Genomic DNA, 27,797 nt, shown 5'->3' with positions numbered 1-27,797 from the left:
CGACTGTAGCCTAACGCTTTTTCCAATGACCGATGGCGTTTCACCTCATTCGATCGCGTTATTACTTCCACCTTATTTTCAATCACCATCGGGATTATTTTCATGAACAGACACACTGCGGATTCAGAGCTGCACCGCCGGGTCCTAATGTGCATGGCACGGAGACGTGTTAATTAAAGACCGGGGTTCCGCTGGGTCCTGAAGACCACCGCACTGATACATGTTACATAAGGGACGAGCATCCGCGGGGGGTCCCAGAACCAATCCCCCGTTGATAAGGAGGGCTGACTGTAAAGCTATATAAATGCCAGCATGTGTTAAAACCTAAACAGCTTAAAATGGGTTTAAAGTGTCGTGGTGCGGTGACGGTGGGAGTAAAAGATATTTATTTTGCGATACACCACAGAACAGGCCCTTCGGCCCCACTGAGCTGTGCTGCCCGGCAGTGCTGCGATTTAATCCTAGCCTAATCGTGGGACAGTGACCAATTTCCCTACCAACCAGTAGGTATGTGGGTTGCGGGAGGAAGGCGAAGCACCCAGAGGGGAGCCCCCACGCAGGTGGGAGGAACGTGCCAACATTTACCTTCCCCCACCCAGCCGTAGTGTTGTCGCGCTAACCGCGGCCACCGAAGTAGATAAAGGGAGGCTGGCCGGGACTAATTAGAACGCTTGATCACATCCCAGCAACTCCCTCCCCGACACAACTGATCTTACCCGAATTGTCTTTCAGGTAGTCCGTCGGACTCGTAGAGGAGGACAAAAAAAGAGGAAGAGTTTGTGGTGCTGACACAAGGGTTCTCTCCGTGTGTCTGTGCCTTCTAGATGTTGCCTGAGACGGACCGGGAACAAATGATGAACGACCAGGAGGAGGAGGTGACAGTTCTTCCCTACCCTCTTCTCCAACTTAAGTTCAAAGTCGATTTATTGTCAAAGTATGTGTACGTCGCCACATACAGTGGGATTGGGTTCGGGAGCCGAGAGGTAATGTTACAGCTATTCAAGACCCCGGTCAGACCCCACTTGGAGTACTGTGCTCAGTTCTGGTCGCCTCACTACAGGAAGGACGTGGAAACCATAGAAAGGGGGCAGAGGGGATTTACAAGGATATTGCCTGGATTGGGGAGCATGAGAACAGGTTGAGTGAACTCGGCCTTTTCTCCTCGGAGCGATGGAAGATGAGAGGTGACCTGATAGAGGTGTACGAGATGACGAGAGGCATTGATTGTGTGGATAGTCAGAAGCTTTTTCCTAGGGCTGAAATGGCTTGCACCAGGAGGCACAGTTTTAAGGTGCTTGGAAGCAGGTACAGAGGATCTCGTCAGGAGTAAGATTCTTACGCAGAGAGTGTTGGGCGTGTGGAATGTATTGACAGAGATGGTGGTGGAAACAGATACGATAGGGTCTTTTAAGAGACTTTTAGATAGGTACATGGAGCTTAGAAAAATAGAGGGCTATGTAGTAGGGAAATTCTAGGCAGTTTCTAGAGTAGGTTACACGGTCGGCACAGCGTTGTGGGCTGAAGACCGAACGTAGAACATGTTTCAATGTTTCTCCGTACAACCCTGAGATTAACTTTCTTGTAGGCATTCACAGTAAATAGAAAGAAATCTTTAAAATACTAAATAAAGGGATTCCAGTTCATTGGGTCATCGGTTAATTAGGGGCAAATCTTAAAGGACAAAATGTAATCAAGAAAATAGCAGAGGATTCCTTTGTTTATTTGGGGCACTATGCTGCTTAGTTGGGACAGGAGGCTGCTGCCGAACTTTCTCGCTGGCGTCAGTCGCGTGTACTTGTGCGGCTGTTAGACACAGCTCTGTGCTTGGAGCAATACGCACAAGATCAGGACTACTTCCCCTCACTGTCCGACCCGATGGAGGGTCCCGGCCCAAGACGATGACTGCTCCTTTCCATCGATGCTGCCTGTGTGTGTGTGTGTGTGTGTGTGTGTGTGGTGTGTGTCTCCCTCTCTCTCTCTCTCTCTCCCTCCCCTCCCTCTCCCCTCCCCCTCTCTCCCTCCCCCTCCCCTCTCTCCCTCCCCCTCTCTCCCTCCCCTCTCTCCCCCTCCCTCTCTCCCCTCCCTCTCTCCCCCCCTCCCTCTCTCCCCCTCCCTCTCTCCCCTCCCTCTCTCCCCCTCCCTCTCTCCCCTCCCTCTCTTCCCCTCCCTCTCTCCCCCCTCCCTCTCTCCCCTCCCTCTCTCCCCCCTCCCTCTCTCCCCCTCCCCTCTCTCCCCCTCCCTCTCTCCCCCTCCCTCTCTCCCCCTCCCTCTCTCCCTCTCTCTCTCTCTTTTTCCAGCATCTGCCGATTTTCTCGTCTCCGTGCTTGGAGCGAAGGGTTTTTCAGTTGCATCAGATGTGTGTGTTTCTGTTCAAAGAGCTGTGATCTTTGTCACTGATAGTTGGTGAGAAATAAGCACATAGACATGAGATGAAGAGTCCTTGAGAGTGGGTTGTGAGAACAGTTCAGTGGCGGGGTGAGTGAAGTTGACTGAAGTTATCCCCTCTGGTTCAAGAGCCTCATGTTTGAGGGTTAGTAACTCTTTCTGAACCTGGTGGTGTGGGTCCTGAGGCTCCTGTACCTCCTTCCTGATGGTTGAGGGGTAATAACTGTTCCTGAACCTGGTGGTGTGGGTCCTGAGGCTCCTGTACCTCCTTCCTGATGGTTGAGGGGTAATAACTGTTCCTGAACCTGGTGGTGTGAGTCCTGAGGCTCCTGTACCTCCTCCCTGATGGTTGAGGGGTGATAACTGTTCCTGATCCTGGTGGTGTGGGTCCTGAGGCTCCTGTACCCCCTTCCTGATGGTTGAGGGGGTAATAACTGTTCCTGAACCTGGTGGTGTGGGTCCTGAGGCTCCTGTACCCCCTTCCTGATGGTTGAGGGGTAATAACTGTCCCTGAACCTGGTGGTGTGGGTCCTGAGGCTCCTGTACCCCCTCCTGATGGTTGAGGGGGTAATAACTGTTCCTGAACCTGGTGGTGTGGGTCCTGAGGCTCCTGTACCCCCTTCCTGATGGTTGAGGGGTAATAACTGTTCCTGAACCTGGTGGTGTGAGTCCTGAGGCTCCTGTACCTCCTTCCTGATGGTTGAGGGGTGATAACTGTTCCTGAACCTGGTGGTGTAGGTCCTGAGGCTCCTGTACCTCCTCCCTGATGGTTGAGGGGGGTAATAACTGTTCCTGAACCTGGTGGTGTGAGTCCTGAGGCTCCTGTACCTCCTTCCTGAAGGTTGAGGGGTAATAACTGTTCCTGAACCTGGTGGTGTGGGTCCTGAGGCTCCCTGTACCTCCTCCCTGATGGTTGAGGGGGTAATAACTGTTCCTGAACCTGGTGGTGTGGGTCCTGAGGCTCCTGTACCCCTTCCTGATGGTTGAGGGGTAATAACTGTTCCTGAACCTGGTGGTGTGAGTCCTGAGGCTCCTGTACCTCCTTCCTGATGGTTGAGGGGTGATAACTGTTCCTGAACCTGGTGGTGTAGGTCCTGAGGCTCCTGTACCTCCTCCTGATGGTTGAGGGGGTAATAACTGTTCCTGAACCTGGTGGTGTGAGTCCTGAGGCTCCTGTACCTCCTTCCTGAAGGTTGAGGGGTAATAACTGTTCCTGAACCTGGTGGTGTGGGTCCTGAGGCTCCTGTACCTCCTCCCTGATGGTTGAGGGGTAATAACTGTTCCTGAACCTGGTGGTGTGGGTCCTGAGGCTCCTGTACCTCCTTCCTGATGGTTGAGGGGTGATAACTGTTCCTGAACCTGGTGGTGTGGTTCCTGAGGCTCCTGTACCTCCCTGATAGTTGAGGGGTAATAACTGTTCCTGATCCTGGTGGTGTGGGACCTGAGACTCCTGTACCTCCTTCCTGATGGTTGAGGGGTAATAACTGTTCCTGAACCTGGTGGTGTGAGTCCTGAGACTCCTGTACCTCCGTCCTGATGGTTGATGGGTAATAACTGTTCCTGAACCTGGTGGTGTGAGTCCTGAGGCTCCTGTACCTCCTCCCTGATGGTTGAGGGGTAATAACTGTTCCTGAACCTGGTGGTGTGTGAGTCCTGAGGCTCCTGTACCTCCTTCCTGATGGTTGATGGATAATAACTGTTCCTGAACCCTGGTGGTGTGAGTCCTGAGGCTCCTGTACATCCTTCCTGATGGTTGAGGGGTAATAACTGTTCATGAACCTGGTGGTGTGGGTCCTGAGGCTCTTGTACCTCCTTCCTGATGTTTGAGGGGTGATAACTGTTCCTGATCCTGGTGGTGTGGGACCTGAGGCCTCAATGGTAGATGTGAGAAGAGAGCCTGCCCCTGACGATGGATGCTGCTCTCTTGTAGCAACCCTTCTTGTAAACCTGCGCAGTGATGGTGGGGTCTCCCACCGGGCTTCATCCACCACTTTCTGCAGCCGTTTTCCATTCCTGGGCATTGGTACTTGCATCCCAGGCCGGATGTTGCTCAGCAGGGGAGGGCTTTGCCTGTGACGGGCTTGGCTGTATTTGGGCGGTGGGGGGGGGGGGAGAAGCTCCCAGCAAGGCTCGCTCTGAATAAAGCTGCTCTCCTCTCACACTGAAACGCTCTTGTTTTTTGCAGGAGTTCATCACCGTGAGGGTGCAGGATCCACAGGTGCAAGATCCAGGCTCTTGGGCCCCCTACGTCGATTATAAAATATTCCTCTATGTAAGTGTAGACATCGTTGCTGTCTCTCACGTGATAAAACAACACACTCCCTCTGCACCGGTTACTTCTCAGAGTCGGTACCAGGATTGACATCACCGGCATGCGTTGTGAATTTGTTGTCTTTGTGGCAGCGGGACATTATAAGACCATAAGATATAGGAGCAGAAGTAGGCCATTCGGGCCCATCGAGTCTGCTCCGACATTCAATCACGGGCTGATCAAATTCTTCCAGTCATCCCCACTCCGCTGCCAACTCCACATACCCTCTGATGCCCTGGCCAATCAGAACCTATCTATCTCCACCTTAAATGCACCCAGTGACTCGGCCTCCACAGCCTCTCGTGGCAACAAATTCCACAGATTTACCACCCTCTGACTAAAGTAACTTCTCCACATCTCAATTCTAAAAGGGCCTCCTTCAATCCTGAAGTAGTGCCCTCTTGTCCTAGAATCCCCTACCATGGGAAATAATCCGTTCAGGCCTTTTACATTTGGAATGTTTCTATGAGATTCCTCCCCCTCATTCTCCTGAACTCCAGGGAATACAGCCCAAGAGCTGCCAGATGTTCCTCATACAGTAACCCTCTCATTCCTGGAATCGTTCTCGTGAATCTTCCCTGAACCCTCTCCAATGTCAGCATGTCATTTCTAAAATAAGCTTCCCAAAACTGCACACAATAATCCAACAATGCGGATTCAGAGTTACGTGTCGAACCTATTTCTACCATCTTCTCCTTCTATGCATCCAAAGCTCACATTTATGCGAGGGCTGTTTGGACTGGAAGCACCGCCTTCCCACCAATACGAGTCATGCCGATCTCGCTTTGGTATTGGCAGCGTGTGGATGTGCGATCTTGCGCTCTTAAACTTTGCTGTCATTACCTACGGTGCACTGATTTTGTGCTTGAAATATTTAAGTATGCCTCCTAAGCGTTCTATGTCAAGTCCTGGCCCATCAGCCAAGCGGTGGAGAACCGCTTTAACACTTGAAAAAGAGTTGGAAATTATAAACAGGGCGGCATCAGGTGAAGGTGACACAGCTCTGGCACGTTACTTGGGCCTGGGTGAGTCCACGATCAGAAATATAAAGAAAAATGCTGAGAAAATAAGAAGTGCAGTGATTGATTCAAGTGTCTTTAAAGATTGTTACCAGAGTGCGTAACCCGATTATGACAAAAATGGAGAAAATGTTGAGTTTGTACATTGAGCATGAAACAATGAAGAAAGCAACACTCAGTTCCGAACATCTTCGTGTGGAAAGCTTTGGAAATTTACGGTTGCCTTTGTTCAGAGGCTAGTGAGGAAGTGTCAAGTGATATTGTTAGCTTTAATAGCAAGTAGGGGATGGTTTCTAAGTTTGTTAATCGTCACAGGCTTCACGACTTTGCAGTGCGTGGTGACCAAGCTAGTGCTGACCACGAAGCTGCTGAACGCTACCCTGTGTAGTTGTGGGCTATGATAGCTGAGTTAGGAATCACAGCAAAGCAGGTGTTTAATGCGGACGAGACCGGGCTTTCTTGGAAGCCTATGCTGAAACGCACTTACATAAGTAAGGATGAAAATACTGCGTCAGGTTTCAAGGCAGCAGAGGATAGATTGACTCTGCTTATGTGTTCCAATGCAGAAATATAATATGAACGTTCCCTTGTGCTACTGCTTTTGTGTCGTATTGGTATGAAAAATGTGAATAAGTTACAGTCGGCCCTCCTTATCCGCGAGTTCCCACATGCGCCGTATTCAACCAGCTGCGAATCGAGAAAACCCGGAAGTGCTCTTCCAGCACTTGTTGTTCGAGCATGTACAGACTTTTTTTCTTGTCATTATTCCCTAAACAATGCAGGATAACAACTATTTTACATAGAATTTAGAGATGATTTAAAGCGTAGGGAGGATGTGAGTAGGTTATTGTGGATCGGGATCGAAAAAAATCGGTAGTTCTCTTACTAAGTAAGTCGGAACAGGTACATCTGGTATTATTTAGCGTCGGTTAGTCAAATGTTTGTCTTAGTATATAGTATATATTTTACCTTTCTATGCATATCAAACACTTAAGAACGTATGTTTAAGTGCTGTGCTCGGGAATGGAAGTTCTCGAGTTCGATCCAGTGACAGATTGCCCCCGAGTGCGTTCTCCATCCGTGTCTGGTTGATGTGGAGGATCAAAAACCCAAAACCCAATAATTAAACCACTGCGTTGCTTAGTAATAATTGCAGCTTTCATCGAGGCAGGGCCTTTCTCACTTTATCCTTTAAAATTGTTCCGATCGTTGACCGACTGTAGCCTAACGCTTTTCCAGTGATCGATGGCGTTCCACCTCTTTCCGATCGCTTTATCATTTCCACTTTATTTCAATCGTGATTAGAAACACTGCGGATTCTCAGTGCCGGGTCCTAATGTCCACCGCATTGAGACAGGTTGAATAAGGTCTGGGGTTCCGCTGGGTCCTAATGTCCACCTGCACTGAGACAGGTTGAATAAGGTCTGGGGTTCCGCTGGGTCCTAATGTCCACCTGCACTGAGACAGGTTGAATAAGGTCTGGGGTTCCGCTGGGTCCTAAGATCTACCGCACTGAGACAGGTTGAATAAGGGACTTGAGCATCCGCGTTATTTGGTATCCGCGAGGAGTCCCGGAACCAATCCCTTGCGGATAAGGAGGGCGGACTGTACAGATAAAATATATTTAGGAAGCCCTCCAGAACGCATCCCCGTTTTCTCCATTTAAATAATTATTCACATTATGCGTTCTCCATACTATGCGCCAATGGTGAGGAACGCATCCCCCGCATATAACGAGGGTAGGGTGTACATTTATTATCAAAGCTATGTATACCATACACAACCTGCAGATTCGTCTCCTTACAGGCAGCCACAAAACAAAGAAACCCAATAGAACTCATTTAAAAAAAAAGATTGTCAAGCACCCAATGTGCAGAGGGGAAAAAAAGAACAAATCGTGCAAGTGATAGAAGTAAGCAAAGTGTATTCCGAACTGAAGGTGGCGCCAGTGAGCCCAGCAGCCGATCCAGGCGCCCCTCAGATCCAGGCGCCCCTCAGCTGCAGGCCCGATGTTCCGGGCCGGGACCCTTCATCGGGGCTGGAAAGGAAAGGGCCAAGATGCCAGGATGGAAAGGTTGGCGGAGGGAGGGGAATGAGGGTAGCTGGAAGGCAGTAGGTGAAGCCAGGTGGGTGGGAAAGGCAAAGGGACTGGAGAGGAAGGGATACGTGCCCTGTGTGGCCTCGCTTTGCTCCTTGGCTCCAGAGGAACGATGTGTGTTCATGTGTATGGTTGACTGACAGATGAATTTGAGCTAGAAGTACAGAATACGCTTAAAGCAACATATGTACGCACGCACGCACACACGCACACACGCACACACACACACACCTACCTGGAGGAGCTCAGCAGGCCAGGCAGCATCTATGGAAAAAAGCACAGTCGATGTTTCGGGCCGAGACCCTTCGGCAGGACCGGAGGAAAAAAAAGATGAGGAGTAGATTTGAAAGGTGGGGGGGGGGGGGGTGGGGAAGAGAGAAAGACAAGGTGACAGGTGAAACTGGGAGGGGGAGGGATGAAATAAAGAGCTGGGAAATTGATCGGTGAAAGAGAGAGAGGGCCACGGAAGAAAGAAACAGCAGGTGGAACACCAGAGGGAGGCAATGGGTGGGCAAGGAAATAAGGTGAGAGAGGAAGAAGGGGATGGGAAATGGTGAAGGCGGGGCATTACTGGAAGTTCGAGAAATCGATGTTCATGCCATCAGGTTGGAGGCTACCCAAACGGAATACAAGGTGTTGTTCCTCCAACCTGAGTGTGGCCTCATCACGACAGTGGAGGAGGCCATGGATACTCAGCAGGCCAAGCAGCATCCGTGGGGAGAGAAACCAGGGCTTTGATGAAATTTTGTGGCTCTCGGTGCTGTTAACCTGAATCATTTCTGTCACCATAGATGCTGTCTGACTTTCAGAATCTCCACTGTTCTCTGTGGGAACACACACACACAATGCTGGAGGAACTCAGCAGGTCAGTCAGCATCTATGGAGACCTGTGTCACTGTAGTTTTATTTCACTCCCAGTGTCTAACTTGCCGAGGGAGGTTCCCCTCCCCCCCCACCAAACTCAGAATCAGCCTTAGGGTCAGAGTAAAGTTATTATCGAACTGCATACATCAAGTTGAAATTTACGAGGGGTGATTGATAAGTTTGTGGCTTAAGGTAGAAGGAGTCAATTTTAGAAAACCTAGCACATTTATTTTTCAACATAGTCCCCTCCTACATTTACACACTTAGTCCAGTGGTCGTGGAGCATACGGATCTTGGGCCTCCAGAAAGTGTCCACAGCAGGGGTGACTGATAAGTTTGTAGATAGAGATGAGTTATACCGCTCTTGTTACAGGCATGTGCAGTTCAACTCTTTGAGTGATTATGCAGAAAGTTTGAAGTTAATAACCCATCGGGGTGATTGATAGGTTTGTGGCCTAAGGTAGAAGGAGATGAGTTATTAACTTCAAAGAGTTCAAGTCAAGTCAAGTCACTTTTATTGTCATTTCGACCATAACTGCTGGTACAGTACACAGTAAAAACGAGACAATGTTTTTCAGGACCATGGTGTTACATGACACAGTTCAAAAACTAGACTGAACTACGTAATAAAAAACAACACAGAGAAAACTACACTAATTACAGACCTACACAGGACTGCATAAAGTGCACAAAAACAGTGCAGGCAGTACAATAGATAATAAGCAGGATAATAGGGCAAGGTGTCAGTCCAGGCTCTGGGTATTGAGGAGTCTGATGGCTTGGGGGAAGAAACTGTTACATAGTCTGGCCGTGAGAGCCCGAATGCTTCGGAGCCTTTTCCCAGACGGCAGGAGGGAGAAGAGTTTGTATGAGGGGTGCGTGGGGTCCTTCATAATGCTGTTTCCTTTGCGGATGCAGCGTGTGGCGTAAATGTCCGTGATGGCGGGAAGAGAGACCCCGATGATGTTCTCAGCTGACCTCACTATCCGCTGCAGGGTCTTGCGATCCGAGACGGTGCAATTTCCGAACCAGGCAGTGATGCAGCTGCTCAGGATGCTCTCAATACAACCCCTGTAGAATGTGATGAGGATGGGGGGTGGGAGATGGACTTTCCTCAGCCTTCGCAGAAAGTAGAGACGCTGCTGGGCTTTCTTTGCTATGGAGCTGGTGTTGAGGGACCAGGTGAGATTCTCTGCCAGGTGAACACGCAAGAAATTTGGTGCGCTTAACGATCTCTACCGAGGAGCCGTCGATGTTCAGTGGGGAGTGGTCGCTCAGTGCCCTCCTGAAGTCAACAACCATCTCTTTTGTTTTGTTCACATTCAGAGACAGATTGTTGGCTCTGCACCAGTCCGTTAGCCGCTGCACCTCCTCTCTGTAAGCTGACTCGTCATTCTTGCTGATGAGACCCACCACTGTTGTGTCATCGGCGAACTTGATGATATGGTTCGAGCTGTGTGTTGCAGCACAGTCGTGGGTCAGCAGAGTGAACAGCAGTGGACTGAGCACACAACCCCGGGGGGCCCCCCGTGCTCAGTGTGATGGTGTTGGAGATGCTGCTCCCGATCCGGACTGACTGAGGTCTCACAGTCAGGAAGTCTAGGATCCATTTGCAGAGGGAGGTGTACAGGCCCAGTAGGCTCAGCTTTCCAATCAGTTTCTGAGGGATGATTGTGTTGAATGCTGAACTGAAGTCTATGAACAGCATCCGAACGTATGAGTTGAACTGCATGTGCCTGTAACGAGAGCTGTATAACTCATCTCCTTCTACAAGCTTATCAATCACTCCTGCTGTGGACACTTTCTGGAGGTCCAAGATCAGTATGCTCCACGACCGCTGGACTGAGTGTGTAAATGTAGGAGGGGACTATGTTGAAAAATAAATGTGCCAGGTTTTCTAAAATCGACTCCTTCTACTTTAGGCCACAAACTTATCAGTCACCCCTCGTAACTGTCACTCAAAGCAGCAGACAGGAATGTCTGGAGGAGCTCAGCAGGTCAGGCAGCATCAGTGGAGATGAACAAACAGTTGACGTTTCTGGCCGAGACCCTTTTTCAGGACTGGAAAGGATAAGAGAAGATGCCGGAATAAAAAGGTGGGGTGGGCAACCCGATCTGCCAAGTTCCTCCACCATTTTGTGCCTGCCGCCCTGGATTCAGTAAGAACTTTCAGAGGCGAGCGGCATTAGTTGGAATGGCAGGGGCTGGGGGGAGATCTGATGGGGTTGTGATCGGACGAGCTTATGAGAGACACGGGCAGAGTGGACGGGAAATAGGTTTGAAGCGTCTAATACCAGAGGGCGTGCATTGGAGGTTTGAGGGGGCGTTGAGTGCAAAGGAGATGTCAGGGGCAAGTTTTGTTTTACTCAAGAGAGGGGTGGGTGCCGGAATGCACTGCCTGGGCTGGTGGTACAGGCCGAAACATTAGGGACTTTTAAGAGATGTTTAGGTAGGCACGTGAATGTGAGGGAAATGGAAGGATATGGACATTGTGTAGACAGAAGGGATCAGTTTAGTTGGTAATTTGATAATTTAATTGGTTCTGTTCCTGTGCTGTACTGTTCCAGGTTCTAAATTGCTGCTGGGGAATTTTTTATTCTGGTAACTCGCAAGTTCAGTAAGTGAGACTGATTGGATATCTCTGAAAGTACAGCATAGCTGTAATGGGACGAATGGCCTGTGACATTATAGTGGGTTACAGGATCCCCACAAGCGAACATAGACAAGCTTGACTGACAGTCCCTTTGCCATACGCTTTCAGACAAACAGGCGTTCACGGTGAAAACCTCCGGTGTGCGGAGATGCGATCGGGAGTTTGATTAACTGACCGTCTCTTTGCCGTACGCTTTCAGACAAACAGGCATTCACGGTGAAAACCTCCGGTGTGCGGAGATGCTATCGGGAGCTCGATTAACTGACTGTCTCTTTTGCCGTACGCTTTCAGACAAACAGGCGTTCACGGTGAAAACCTCCGGTGTGCGGAGATGCTATCGGGAGCTCGATTGACTGTCTCTTTTGCCGTACGCTTTCAGACAAACAGGCGTTCACGGTGAAAACCTCCGGTGTGCGGAGATGCGATCGGGAGTTTGATTAACTGACCGTCTCTTTGCCGTACGCTTTCAGACAAACAGGCATTCACGGTGAAAACCTCCGGTGTGCGGAGATGCTATCGGGAGCTCGATTAACTGACTGTCTCTTTTGCCGTACGCTTTCAGACAAACAGGCGTTCACGGTGAAAACCTCCGGTGTGCGGAGATGCTATCGGGAGCTCGATTGACTGTCTCTTTTGCCGTACGCTTTCAGACAAACAGGCGTTCACGGTGAAAACCTCCGGTGTGCGGAGATGCTATTAGGAGCTCGATTAACTGACCGTCCCTTTGCCATACGCTTTCAGACAAACAGGCGTTCACGGTGAAAACCTCCGGTGTGCGGAGATGCTATCGGGAGTTTGATTAACTGACCGTCTCTTTTGCCGTACGCTTTCAGACAAACAGGCGTTCACAGTGAAAACCTCCTGCATGCGGAGATGCTATCGGGAGCTCGATTAACTGACTGTCTCTTTTGCCGTACACTTTCAGACAAACAGCAAGGCGTTCACGGTGAAGACCTCCTGCGTGCGGAGACGCTATCGGGAGTTCGAGTGGCTGAGGCGCCGGCTGCAGAAGAACGCCGGGCTCGTGTAAGTACGGCGCGGAACGCGACTCCCGTCCGACACTCGATTCCGGGGCGTTTGCATTGGGATCCGATCGGTGGGGGGGGGGCGGGGGGTTTGCGCATCCCACGTCATCGAAACGGGCGGTGGAGGCCCGCCCGTTCACTTCAGCGGCCGGCACGGCCAAGGGTGAGCTGAGGGGCAGCCCGCAAGTGCCGTCACGTGTTCCGGCGCCAACATAGCATGCCCGCGATGCTCAACAGAACTGAATCAAATTCAGGCTTAATATCCTGAAAAGTTTAGTGGCAGCAGTACAGTGCGGTACATAAAATGACTACAGTACCGTGTGCAGCATCTATATATATGCGCCAAGGACTTTTGCACTGTGCTGCATTTCATGTGTAACCGTCAGGTTCGACCAGTGGCGTTAATCAGCCTCCAGCCTGGCCAAACTTGAGAAATCTTGTTTGGGAGGATGCTACGCGATGTGTTTCCTCAGCACTACAACAGTTCACCATATGCAATTAAATGACTGAGCTTTGTAATTCTTAATTTGACTCTACGGTTAGTAAAGAAAACAAAAAAAAGAGAAAGGGCCTGTTCTCATGGAACATCTGACGTGCGACGTTGGGGCTCACGGTTTTCTCATCCGTTCGTTCTCCATCGGGTTTCCCTCCGGGTGTCACCGACTCCGGACCCCGTTCCCGGCCCACTCCGTCCTGCAGTCTACGGCTTCCCTGTTCTGGCACCTTCTCTCTTCCTCCTCCGCCGAACAAAAGCCTGCGGATCCCTCGCTCTCGGGCACAGAAGAACGAAGAGCCCTCCCCTTGCTGGACGCTTCGCGTTCCGAAACCCCTGTCATCTCCGGTCAGGACCTGAGCACACTGCTGCTACAGCGAAGCCACTGCGTGAGCAGTGAACCCTTTCCCAGGGCGTTATATTTTTAATAGAAGGAGGGGGGCAAAGCAACAGTAATGACAAAATAGTGCAATGGAAATTCAAGCCCCTTACACAACACACACACACACACACACACACACACACACACACACACACACACACACACACACACACACACACACACACAGACACAAACACGCACACACACACAGACACACGCACACACACACAGACACACGCACACACACACACACACACACACACACACACACACACACACACACACACACACACACACACACACACACCTCTCACACACACACACACACACACACACACACACACACACACACACACACACACACACACACACACACACACCCCTCCCCCACCCCCATCCCAGGGTAGGCCACTCCTCACCCCAGTCTTAGACTTGCCGATACCGCGCCTCCAACCTCCATTCCCTCAGACCGAAGGCATCGATCGGCCCGCTGCCCTCTGGGGAAGCCGACCAGCTGGAGGAGGTTGGGGTGCAGGCTTCAATGACAGGGTCAGCGGCCAGTTCCTCGGCTTCCCGCCTACCTGGAGACCACATATTCAAGGCACTGCCTCCCTTTGGTCAGTACCGTACGGGCGGCCAGCTTGGCCGACGTGCTCGGGTGTCGGGGGGCGAAGCAGAGCCGAGGGAGCCACCAGTTTAATTCGGCAGTGCGGGTTTCCACACTGGGCCTGGAGACGTTGGCAGACGTCGGAAGCCCTGATGAAGGGTCTCAGCCCGAAATGTCAACTGTTTAATCCCCTCCCTAGGTGCTGCCCATTTCTTTAGTGTAGTTATAGCAGGGGAGGTAATGTGGGCAAACTCTCACCGCTTACTAAATGCTCCCAATGGCGTGCGTCTCATATAGCCTCTGACGACCGAGTCCGGCTCCCGGCCTTCACGTGTGGCTTGGCTACTAAGCCTGGCGGAACCGTTTCTACTGACAGGAGAAGGGGCAAAGGCGTGTCTTCGACACCTTAAAACCAGTCGCTTTGGGCAGATGGGGCTCGTTGGCAACTCATTTAGGAGGAGGAAAACTCTGATCTCAAACCTCCTGCTGCCTTGTGTCTGTGCCCGCTCACGGGGGGAGGCTTCAGGAGTGAACACCGAGGGGAAAAATCCAGACCTGGAGTCCCTGAGGCAAAACTATGTTGAGTTCAACGCTGACCGGCAACTCCTGGCACCAAACTGTATGGGTCCCTGCTGTTTGGGTTCGTCAGCTGCGTGGAGAGGGGGAGCCCGCTACACGGGCAACAGCTCACTCTCTGTATCCTACTGCCCTGGCTTGTGTCTCCAGACAGCTAGGACGCAGCATCCATGTTCGGCCCTGACCGACAGAGGCACTCAGACGCTGCCTGACCTGCTGAGTTCCTCCAGCACTGTGTGTCGCTCTGGATATCCGGCATCTGCCAAATCTCTTGTGCTGACAGACCTAAGCCTGTGGCTTTGCCTAGGTCTGGGGCAGCCACAGATCACAGCCCCAGTGCTGGAATCCCACGAACCCCTGGACCCCAATCACCTCTCCCCAGTTACCCATCGCAAGAACCACATCATAATACACAGGTACAGAATTTAGGCCATTTGGACCATCTGTCAGTCGATCGTGGCTGATTTGCTGTTCCTCTCAACCCCATTCTCTTGCCTTCTCCCCGGAACCTTTAACGCCCGGACTAATCAAGAATCTATCAACCTCAGCTTTAAATATTTCCGATGACTTGACCTCCACAACCATCTGTGGCAATGAATTCCACAGATTCACCAGCCTCTGGCGAAAGAAATTCCTCCTCATCTCCGTTCTAAAGGGACGTCCCTCTATTCTGAGGCTGTGCCCTCTGGTCCTAGACCCTCCCACGATAGGAAACATCCTCTCCACATCCACTCTGTCTGTACCCTCTGGTCCTAGACTCTCCCACGATAGGAAACATCCTCTCCACATCCACTCTATCTGTGTCCTCTGGTCCTAGACTCCCCCACGATAGGAAACATCCTCTCCACATCCACTCTATCTGTGTCCTCTGGTCCTAGACTCCCTCACTATAGGAAACATCCTCTCCACATCCACTCTATCTGTATCCTCTGGTCCTAGACTCCCCCACTATAGGAAACATCCTCTTCACATCCACTCTATCTGTGTCCTCTGGTCGTAGACTCCCCCCACTATAGGAAACATCCTCTCCACATCCACTCTATCTGTGCCCTCTGGTCCTAGACTCCCCCACTATAGGAAATATCCTCTCCACATCCACTCTATCTGTGTCCTCTGGTCGTAGACTCCCCCCACTATAGGAAACATCCTCTCCACATCCACTCTATCTGTGTCCTCTGGTCCTAGACTCCCCCCACTATAGGAAACATCCTCTCCACATCCACTCTATCTGTGCCCTCTGGTCCTAGACTTCCCCACTATAGGAAACATCCTCTCCACATCCACTCTATCTGTGTCCTCTGGTCCTAAACTTCCCCACTATAGGAAACATCCTCTCCACATCCACTCTATCTGTGCCCTCTGGTCCTAGACTCCCCCACTATAGGAAACATCCTCTCCACATCCACTCTATCTGTGTCCTCTGGTCCTAGACTCCCCCACTATAGGAAACATCCTCTCCACATCCACTCTATCTGTGCCCTCTGGTCCTAAACTTCCCCACTATAGGAAACATCCTCTCCACATCCACTCTATCTGTGTCCTCTGGTCCTAGACTCCCCCACTATAGGAAACATCCTCTCCACATCCACTCTATCTGTGTCCTCCGGTCCTAGACTCCCCCACTGTAGGAAACCTCTCCACATCCACTCTTTTGAGGCCTTTCAATATTCAATAGGTTTCAATGAGATTCCCGCCTCCCCACCATTCTTTTAAATTCCGAGTACAGACCCAGAACCATCAAATCCTCATATATTAGCCCTTTCATTCCTGGGGTAAATCTAGAGTCTCTCTGGACCTTCCCCAATACCAGCACATCTTTTCTTAGATAAACTGACCAAAACTGCTCACATCTCTGACCAATGCCTCATGAACCCTCATTATAAATGACAATCAGGGGTGATAAATGGTCGTAATACTTCATGAGCCAAAAAATCCTTGCTAACGCAGGCGACCCATTTCACTTCATGTTTCGATGTAGGCATGACAAACAAAGCTAATCTTTAATCTTTGTCAGAGTTAAACAATTCTGCGAGACGGATCAGAAGCCTCCCCAGTCCTACACACCAATCCTGGATTCTTTTTTAGAACTTGTTGGAGCTTAGAAGAATCGGGTTGGGGGGATGAAAGGGTTAACATGAGGAGTGTTTGATGGTTCTCAATCTGGAGTCTAGAAGGATGGGGGGGGGGGGGGGGAGAGGAACCTATTGGATATATAGCAGGATGTGGAGAAGTTATTTCCATTGGTGGTTTCCTATAGCCCTATGTCTCATCGTTGCATTCTCCTCCGGTGCGCGCTGAATTTTCCCTTTGCTTCTGTGTTTCCAGATCTCTTCCGGAGCTGCCGGGGAAGAGGCCGTTCCTGCAGGTCGGTGACGCCGAAGGCATAGAGAGGAGGCGACAGGGTCTGCAGCAGTTCCTGCAGAGGTAAGCACCGCCCCAGTGTCCTCGCCTGTGCGGCTGCGCTCCTCGGACGCGGCGGGATCTTTTGTGCCGTCTGTGAGAACCAGGTGCTGAATTAGGCCATTCAGCCCATTGACTCTGGCTTCCATTCCATCGTGGCTGATTTATTCTCCTCCTCAACTCGGTTCCCCTGCTCTCTCTAAGTAACCTTTGACGCCCTGACTAATCGAGAGCCCTCCATGGCCGTCTGTGGCAATAAATTCCACAGATTCACCACCTCTGGTTTAAAAAAAACTTATCCTCATCTCTGTTCTGGAGGCCCCTCTATTCTTAAGCTGTGGCCTCTGGTCCTAGACTCCCCCACTATAGGAAACATCATCTCCACATCCACTCTATCTGTGCCCTCTGGTCCTAGACTCCCCCACTATAGGAAACATCCTCTCCACATCCACTCTATCTGTGTCCTCTGGTCCTAGACTCCCCCACTATAGGAAACATCCTCTCCACATCCACTCCATCTGTGTCCTCTGGTCCTAGACTCCTCCACTATAGGAAACATCATCTCCACATCCACTCTATCTGTGTCCTCTGGTCCTAGACTCCCCACTATAGGAAACATCCTCTCCACATCCACTCTATCTGTGTGCTCTGGTCCTAGACTCTCCACTATAGGAAACATCCTCTCCACATCCACTCTATCTGTGTCATCTGGTCCTAGACTCCCCCACTATAGGAAACATCCTCTCCACATCCACTTTGTCTGTGTCCTCTGGTCCTAGACTCCCCCACTATAGGAAACATCCTCTCCACATCCACTCTATCTGTGTCCTCTGGTCCTAGACTCCCCCACTATAGGAAACATCCTCTCCACATCCACTCTATCTGTGTCCTCTGGTCCTAGACTCCCCCACTATAGGAAGCATCCTCTCCACATCCACTCTATCTGTGTCATCTGGTCCTAGACTCCCCCACTATAGGAAACATCCTCTCCACATCCACTCTATCTGTGTCCTCTGGTCCTAGACTCCCCCACTATAGGAAACATCCTCTCCACATCCACTCTATCTGTGTCCTCTGGTCCTAGACTCCCCCATTATAGGAAACATCCTCTCCACATCCACTCTATCTGTGTCCTCTGGTCCTAGACTCCCCCACTATAGGAAACATCCTCTCCACATCCACTCTATCTGTGTCCTCTGGTCCTAGACTCTTTCTCCCTATTCGTCCAAACTCCAGCGAGTACAGGCTCAGCGCCACCAAACGCTCCACATATTTTAACCCTTTCATTCCCGGGGTCATTTCTGACCCCCCCCCCCCCCAAAACCCTCTCCAATACTTGCACACCCTTTCCCTGATGGTAGCAACGAGAAGGCCAAACGACTATGGGGACGGCAGCTCTTCAACGACGAATTGGGACGAGTGGCAAACGAGTGCGCCTGCAGATGCTGGAAATCAAAGCGGTGCACACCAAATGGTGGAGGAGCTCAGCAGGCCAGGGAAAGAGTAAACAGTCAATGATTTGGGCCGAGACCCTCCAGCAGGTCTGGTATGGCTGCCACTTCTGGCCATTATTCAAGTGCCCTCTAGTGGCTGAGCTGGGAATATGCGAGAGATTGCATTGATACGGATACAGACAGGAGAGATTCTGCTGATGCTGGAAATGGGGAGCGACACACACACACACACACACACAAAGACACACAGACACACAGACACACACACACACACACACACACACACACATACACACACACACACACACACACACACACACACACAGACACACACACACAGACACACACACACACACACACATACACACACACACACACACACACACAGACACACACACACAAACACACACACACACACACACACACAGACACACACACACAAAGACACACAGACACACACACACACACACACAAAGACACACAGACACACACAAAGACATACACAGACACACACACACACACAAAGACATACACAGACACACACACACAAAGACATACACACACACACACACACACACACAAAGACACACAGACACACACACACACACACACACTCTCACACACACAGACACACACACACACACACACACACACACAAAGACACACAGACACACACAAAGACATACACAGACACACACACACACACACAAAGACATACACAGACACACACACACACAAAGACACACAGACACACACACACAGACACACACACACACACGCACACACACAGACACACACGCACACACAAAGACATACACAGACACACACACACACAAAGACATACACACACACACACACACACACACACACACACACACACAAAGACACACAGACACACACACACACACACACACACACAAAGACACACAGACACACACACACACACACACACACACTCTCACACACACAGACACACACACACACACACACACACACACAAAGACACACAGACACACACAAAGACATACACAGACACACACACACACACAAAGACATACACAGACACACACACACACAAAGACACACAGACACACACACACAGACACACACACACACACGCACACACACAGACACACACGCACACACACGCACACACACAGACACACACGCACACACACAGACACACGCACACACACAGACACACAAAGACGTACACAGACACACACACACACACACAAAGACACACACACACAAAGACATACACAGACACACACACACACAAAGACATACACAGACACACAGACACACACACACACACACAGACAGCACACACACACTCACTCACTCACTCACTCACTCACTCAGTGCTGGAGGCAGTCAGCAGCTCAGGCTGCATCCATGGAGAGGGATCAACAGACTGCGTGTCTGCGAAGACTGCAAAGGAAGGGGGGAAGATGTCGGAATAAGTAGGTGGTTGTGTCCTCTTCTCATTGCTACCGTCAGGGAGGAGGTACAGGAGCCTGAAAACCCACACTCAGCGATTCAGGAACAGCTTCTTCCTCTCTGCCATCCGATTTCTCAATGAGCATTGAACCCATGAGCTCTACCTCACTACTTTTTCTCTTTTTGCAATAGTTATTTAATTTAACTTGTGCATATATATTTACTGTCATTTACGGTTTTTATTATTATGTACTGCAATGTACTGCTGCTACAGAATAACAAATTTCAGAGCAGATGCCAGTGATATTAAACATGATTCGGTGGTGGGTGGATGTGGGATAAGGTAAGCACAGGGTCGAAAGGTTGGAGACGGAGAGTTGTGGGGTGGGGGGGAGTGTTGCAGTAAGAGTCACTGGACTCCCGTCGAAGAGAAGGTTTGATAATCGACAGGGTAGGCAGCCCTCAAAGGGGAGCAGGAAACCTGACAGGCAGGGGATTGTGGAGATGCTGGAAGTCCTTAGCAAATGCCGGAGGAACCCGCCGCTGCCGACTTTTTTTTCCTGTTTCAAGCGCATAGAATGTAGAATTTCAGAATGGTATAGAACTGTAGAGTCCCACCATGTTTGAGCCTACTGTACGATCAATTTAACTCTAACACGCACACACACACTCTCACACTCACTTTCACTCTCACACTCACTCTCTCACACTCTCTCTCTCTCACACTCTCTCTCTCTCACTCTCACACTCTCTCTCTCTCACTCTCACTCTCACACTCTCTCACTCTCACTCTCACACTCTCACTCTCACACTCTCACTTTCACTCTCACAGTCACTCTCTCACACTCTCTCTCTCTCACACTCTCTCTCACACTCACACTCACTCACTCACACTCACTTTCACTCTCACACTCTCACTCTCACTCTCTCACACTCTCAATCTCAATCTCACTCTCACTCTCACTCTCTCACTCTCTCCTCCATCCAGGTGGCTAATGTTTCTGTCTCTACCATTACCCCAGCAGCACATTCCATCTCCCACCACTCTCTGTGTAGAAAAACATCCTCAGACGTTTCACCGAACCCCCCCCCCCCCTTTTTACTGCCCGTTACACCTCTGGCCTTTCGGGCAGCGATGAAGGTCCTCCATCTCTGACCACGTTCAGGGCTTCCTTCATCACGCCAGTAGCTTCCTCTCCGTTTTCACTACTGCCAGTCACGCAAGTCCCGGGCGGAGACTCGGGAATCCCGTCTCACTCAGGTGCAGAAGGATTCCTCATTGCTGTTTCCGTAACAGTTTTGTCGTTGGCTCCCCTGAACCTGGAGGACCGGGGGGATCACTCTCAGTCTGACCTCTACCCTTTGACCCTGTTTTGGCACCGGGTGACCCGACCGAGAGCCAGAGCGCGGGGCCCCGGCTCCAGCCAGCGTAGCTCTCCGGGTCAGCGAGGTAGGCAGGCCTCCGGACCCCCCCCCCCCCGGAGGACTCTCCCCTATACTTCCCTCCATTCGGGTTAAAGTGCTGACCTCTCAACGGGAGCAATGAAGAATGCCGGCCGGGAGCCTTGAAAACAATCGCACGTACAAAAAGCTTCGAGGGGCTCCGTTTAGGCCCTTCAGCCCATCTAGTCTGTGCCAGGACCACTCATCTGCCTAGACCCCTTGACCCGCTCTTGGACCATAACAGCCCTCCCCCATACGCCTCCCACCCATGTGCTTAATGCAAACTTCCCTTCAATGTTGAAATTTATCTGGCATGCTCCACTTCTGTTGACAGTTTGGCACGGCTTCCCATGATCCTGGTTGGGTGGTGGGGGTGGGGGGGGGGTTTAATCAGGGGCTACACCTTGCCCGAGGGTGATCGACAAGCTAGCAGAGGGAAGGAGCACCTCTCACCTCCTCTGGTAGAGACGTTTCTCTGCCCTGTTGTTCCGCCCCTTTGACCTACTGTAAGATCAAACCGTCCCTTCCCGCCCGCATAGACCTTCACCCGTGTGTCCATCAACTGTTCAGTGAGACGTACGCCTCCCATCAAATCACCCCTGATTCCCCTGTGCTCTGGGGAACAAAGTTCTCACGTGTAACTTCGGCCCTCAAGTCCCGCCAGCATCCCTGTAAGTTTTCTCTGCGTTCTTTCAATCTTATTGACATCTTCCCTGCAGGTAGCTGCCGGCAATACTGCAAATTAGGCCTCACCTGCATCTTGTATAACTTCGCCCCGGCATCACAACTCCTGTGCTCAGTGCTTTGATCTACTAAGGCCAAAGCGCTCCTCTTTACCGCCCACTTTCAGGCGACCGCGGACCCGTACTCCCAGATCCCTCTGTTCTGCCGCGCTCCTCGGTGCCCTGCCCTGGCGTCCAGCGCGTCCGCTGGCACAAGCGGAAATTCCTCCTGAAGTCCGCCGTGCCTTCTCTCCGGGTTCGTATTCGCCAACGGGAAGGGGCGACAGACGCGTTCGGGGACGCGAGGAGAGCTTTGTTAGAGCTGGCACAAATGCAGCGCAGAAAGGAAGACAAAATTCTGTAGCGGTATGTAGTACCGCATATGGTGACGTATGAACTTTGTAACTTGGTACGTATGTTGTGCATGTGACGTGCATGTTCTAAGTTCTATATGACCCATCTGTTGGGCAGGATAAACAGATAGTTTGTGTTCTGCCTACTTAAATTCAGTTAATCGGGACACACCAGGACCACTATATTTTGGCCTAATTAACTTTGCCCCAAAGTTTCTTGGAAAGAGTTAAAAATGTATATAAAGAAACACAAACTGGATAACAAATTATGAATTACAGAACAAATCGGAGGACTATCATTACTGTAACAGTGCTATAAAACTGTATATTAGTTCCTATTAGTTATCAATGGAGGATTTAATCCAGTATAGGCTGCCGTGTTCTTTTGATGGTCTGTAGATGAACAAGGCTATTGCAGACACCTAGTGCAGCTAATGCACTGCCTTGATGCCATGTTTTCAACGGTTGCCTCCGCCAAATCTTCATTTCCGTTGCGAAATTCCAGGTGATTGTCGATGCCTTTAAAATCTTCGTAGTTTCTAACTTGTTGAAGTAGCAAAATCGTTTAATGTCACTCCCGACCGTTTTTGTCATTTCTAAGGTTAACGTCATTTGCAGTACGCAAGTGTCAAGGAGAGCTGTTAGTCCGGATCCAATAGCACAAAGTAAAACACAACAAGATAAAGAACACGATAATTTAAAAAAAAAACAGCCTAAAACTTCGACAAACTTCTATAGATGTATGGTGGAGAGTATGTCCGTGACGGTGGGTAGGCTGGTGCTGGTGATGCCCTGGGCAGTTTTGACTCCCCATTGGCGAGCCTTCTTGCCTGCCGTGGTGAAGTTTCTGAACCGGGCAGTGGTGCAGCTTGTCAGGATACCCCCTACTGGGCATCTGTAGAAGTTCTTGTCTATGTATTGGAGTGTTTCGATTTCTAGTACGCTGTCTTTACAGGGAAACAGGCTTCCGACATGCTCCTGATATATTTATATTTTAAAAAAAAAATTAACTGGTGAAACTAGTCGAAACCAAACCAGAATGTTTTAGATTGCTAATCAACTGTCCCCCTGGATGCTTGCGTCTGAGTCCCGTCTCTAGTGTTTGGAAACAGGAGGAGGGGTAATGCATAAGCACATAAGACATAGGAGCAGAATTAGACCTTTCAGCCCACTGTGCCTGCCTCACGTCTTGTGCCAAGATGAGGCCACCCTCAGGCTGGAGGAGCAACTCCTTATACAGTCGGCCCTCCTTATCCGCGAGTTCCGCATGCGCGAATTCAACCAGCCGCGAATCGAGAAAACCCGGAAGTGCTCTTCCAGCACTTGTTGTTTGAGCATGTACAGACTTTTTTTCTTGTCATTATTCCCTAAACAATGCAGTATAACAACGATTTACACAGCATTGACATTGTATTAGGTATTATTAGTAATCTAGAGATAATTTAAAGTATACGGGAGGATGTGCGTAGGTTATCGTGGATCAGGATGGAAAAAAACATGAAGCTCTCTTACTAAGTAAGTCGGAACAGATACATCTGGTATTATTTAGTGTCAGTCAAATGTTTGTCTTAGTATATAGTACATATTTTACCTTTCTATGCATATAAAACACTTAAGAAACGTATGTATTTCAATATTTAAACCACTGCGTTGCTTAGTAATAATTGTAGCTTTCATCGAGGCAGGGCCTTTCTCACTTTATCCTTTAAAATTGTTCTGATTGTTGACTGACTGTAGCCTAACGCTTTTCCAATGATGGATGGCGTTTCACCTCTTTCCGATCGCTTTATTATTTCCACTTTATTTTCAGTCGTGATTATTTTCGTGAACAGAAACACTGCGGATTCAGAACTCCGCCGGGTCTTAAAGACCACCGCACTGAGACAGTTTAAGTGAGGTCTGGGGTTCCGCTGGGTCCTAAATTCCACCACCCTGAGACAGGTTAAACGAGGGACTTGAGCATCCGCGTTTTTTGGTATCCGCGAGGGGTCCTGGAACCAATCCCTTGCGATAAGGAGGGCCGACTGTATTCCGTCTGGGTAGCCTCCAACCTGACGGCATGAATATAAATTTCTCCCCTCCCCTCTTCTATTCCCCACTCTTCTCACCTGCCTCTGGGTCCTCTCTTTCCCTTTATCCTACAGTCCACTCTCCTTTTCTGTCAGATTCCTTCCTCTCCAGGCTTTTACCTTTCCCACCCACCTGGCTTCACCTATCGCCCTCCAGCCCTCCTCCTTCCCCTCCCCCCCCACCTTTCTATTCTGGCCTCTCCCCCCCCCCCTTCCTTTCCAGTCCTGATGAAGGGTCTCGGCCCGAAATGTCGACCGGTCATTCATTTCCCGAGATGCTGCCTGACCTGCTGAGTTCCTGCAGCATTTTGTTGCTCTGGATTTCCAGCATTTGCAGATTCCCTTGTGTTTATGTTAAATGAATATTTTCTACAGGAAAGAAGTAAGAAAGATTGAACAAATACTGAGAAAATTTACAGGCATGTTGTTGTGTCTGGAGGTCCTGAGTTATAAGAGAAGATTGAATAGGTTCGGACTTTATTCTCTAGAAAGTAGAAGATTGAGGGGAGATTTGATAGAGGTATACAAAATTATGAGGGGTATAGATGGGGTAAATGCAAGCAGGCTTTTTCCACTGAGGCTGGGCGAGGCTACGACCAGAGGTCGTGGGTTAAGGGTGAAAGGTGAAATGCTTAAGGGGGCCGTGAGGGGACCCTTCTACACTTGGAGGGTGGTGAGAGTGTGGATCGAGCAAGTTTCAACATTTTAGAGAAGTTTGGATGGGGAGGGATATGGAAGGCTATGGTCGATGGGAGTAGGTAGATGGGATGGTCTAGACGGGCTGAAGGGCCTGTAGTTTTCAATAATGATTGTTAAACTGATTGTCAGTGGTGGCTCTAACTCGAGCGGATTTGGGTGCTGGAACCTGGAGCGCCTGAGGTGGCAGAGCTGGAACAATCTGCGGCCTTGACGCAAGGTTTCCACGCGAGTTGTCGGCAAATCCTTCCCCACCCATGGGCGCTGCTCTCTCCTTGCTCCTGCAAGAAGCGACAGCAGCCTCAGGACTCCATAAGGCCGCAGAATTAGGTCATCCAACCCATCGAGTCTAATCTGCCATTCGGTCGTGGCTAATCCTGTTCCCTCCTCCTCAGCCCCACTCCCCGGCCTTCTCCCCGTAACCTTTGATGCCGTGTCCAGTCTAGAACCTATCAATCTCTGTCTTAAATACACCCCCAACAACCCGGCCTCCACAGCTGCACATGGCAACAGATTCCACAAATTCACCACCCTCTGGCTAAAGAAATTTCTCCACATCTCTGTTTTGGAAGGGCGCCCCTTTACCGTGAGGCTGTGCCCTCTTGTCCGAGACTCCCCCATCACGGGAAACATCCTTCCCACACCTGCTTTAAACATCTGAAAGGTTTCAGTGAGATTCCCCCCCATCCTTCTGAATTCCAGTGTGTGCAGACCCAGAGCTATCAAACGCTCCTCCTATAGTAACCCTTTCATTCCCGGAATCATCCTTGTGATCCTTCTCTGGACCCTCTCCAATGCCTGAACATCATGTCTTAGATGAGGAGCCCAAAACTGTTCACAATACTCGAGGTGAGGCCTCACCAGTGCCTTATAAAGCCTCAGCATCACATCCCTGCTCCTGTATTGTGACCTTTTGAAATGAATGCTAACATGGCGTTCGCCTTCCTCACCACCGACTCTACCTGCGAGTTAACCTTCCGGGTGTTCTGCACAAGGACTCCCAAGTCCCTCTGCATCTCAGATTTTTGGATTTTCTCCGTTTAGAAATTAGTCCGCACATTTATTTCTACTACCAAATTGCATGACAGTGTATTTTCCAACATTGTATTTCATTTGCCACTTTCTTGCCCATTCTTCTAAACTAAGTCCATCTGCAGCCTACCTGTTTCCTGAATGCTACCTGCCCCTCCACCAGTTTTCATATCACCTGCAAAACTGGCAACAAAGCCATCTATTGCATCATCTAAATCATTTGTATACAGCATAAAAAGAAGCAGTCCCAACACCGACCCCTGTGGAACACCACTAGTCACTGGCAGCCAACCAGAAAAGGATCCTTTTATTCTCACTCACTGCCTCCTACCAATCAGTCAATGCTCTCACCATGCCAGTAACTTTCCTGTAATACCATGGGCTTCTAACTTGGTAAGCATCCTTGTGTGGCATCTAGTGAAAGACTCACACCACCAGGTTCAGGAACAGTTATTACCCCCTCAACCATCAGGAAGGAGGTACAGGAGCCTCAGGTCCCACACCACCAGGTTCAGGGACAGTTATTACCCCCTCAACCATCAGGAAGGAGGTACAGGAGTCTCAGGACCCACACCACCAGGTTCAGGAACAGTTATTACCCCTCAACCGTCAGGAAGGTACAGGAGCCTCAGGACACACACTACCAGGTTCAGGAACAGTTATTACCCCTGAACCATCAGGAAGGAGGTACAGGAGCCTCAGGACCCACACCACCAGGTTCAGGGACAGTTATTACCCCCTCAACCATCAGGAAGGAGGGACAGGAGTCTCAGGACCCACACCACCAGGTTCAGGGACAGTTATTACCCCTCAACCATCAGGAAGGAGGGACAGGAGTCTCAGGACCCACACCACCAGGTTCAGGAACAGTTATTACCCCTCAGCCATCAGGAAGGAGGTACAGGAGCCTCAGGTCGCACAGCACCAGGTTCAGGAACAGTTATTACCCCTCAACCATCAGGAAGGAGGGACAGGAGTCTCAGGTCCCACACCACCAGGTTCAGGAACAGTTATTACCCCCTCAACCATCAGGAAGGAGGTACAGGAGCCTTAGGACCCACACCACCAGGTTCAGGAACAGTTATTACCCCCTCAACCATCAGGAAGGAGGTACAGGAGCCTCAGGTCCCACACCACCAGGTTCAGGGACAGTTATTACCCCTCAACCATCAGGAAGGAGGTACAGGAGTCTCAGGACCCACACCACCAGGTTCAGGAACAGTTATTACCCCTCAACCGTCAGGAAGGTACAGGAGCCTCAGGACACACACTACCAGGTTCAGGAACAGTTATTACCCCTGAACCATCAGGAAGGAGGTACAGGAGCCTTAGGTCCCACACCACCAGGTTCAGGAACAGTTATTACCCCCTCAACCATCAGGAAGGAGGGACAGGAGTCTCAGGACCCACACCACCAGGTTCAGGGACAGTTATTACCCCTCAACCATCAGGAAGGAGGGACAGGAGTCTCAGGACCCACACCACCAGGTTCAGGAACAGTTATTACCCCTCAGCCATCAGGAAGGAGGTACAGGAGCCTCAGGTCGCACAGCACCAGGTTCAGGAACAGTTATTACCCCTCAACCATCAGGAAGGAGGGACAGGAGTCTCAGGTCCCACACCACCAGGTTCAGGAAAAGTTATTACCCCTCAACCATCAGGAAGGAGGTACAGGAGCCTCAGGACCCACACCACCAGGTTCAGGAACAGTTATTACCCCTCAACCATCAGGCTCTTGAACCAAATTGCTGGAAATCCGAGCAGCACACACA

At 50.4% G+C, this 27,797-nt stretch overlaps 1 protein-coding gene across 1 annotated transcript in view; it reads left to right on the top strand.

The window, feature by feature from the left end:
- Positions 1-673: 673 nt before the first annotated feature.
- The window catches only part of LOC140741522 (sorting nexin-11-like), an 84,210-nt gene continuing 57,086 nt past the window's right edge, over positions 674-27,797 (top strand). Inside the window, exons 1-4 of the mRNA XM_073071815.1 lie at positions 674-875; positions 4,571-4,657; positions 12,256-12,356; positions 16,739-16,837. Of these exons, the coding sequence (XP_072927916.1) occupies positions 825-875; positions 4,571-4,657; positions 12,256-12,356; positions 16,739-16,837 (338 nt within the window). The 5' untranslated portion in view covers positions 674-824. The remainder of the gene's footprint in view (positions 876-4,570; positions 4,658-12,255; positions 12,357-16,738; positions 16,838-27,797) is intronic.

Source organism: Hemitrygon akajei, chromosome 18, assembly GCF_048418815.1.
Source record: "Hemitrygon akajei chromosome 18, sHemAka1.3, whole genome shotgun sequence".
NCBI lineage: Eukaryota > Metazoa > Chordata > Chondrichthyes > Myliobatiformes > Dasyatidae > Hemitrygon > Hemitrygon akajei.
The sequence above is the reverse complement of the archived record's forward strand: the minus strand, read 5'-3'. Positions and strand labels throughout refer to the sequence as shown.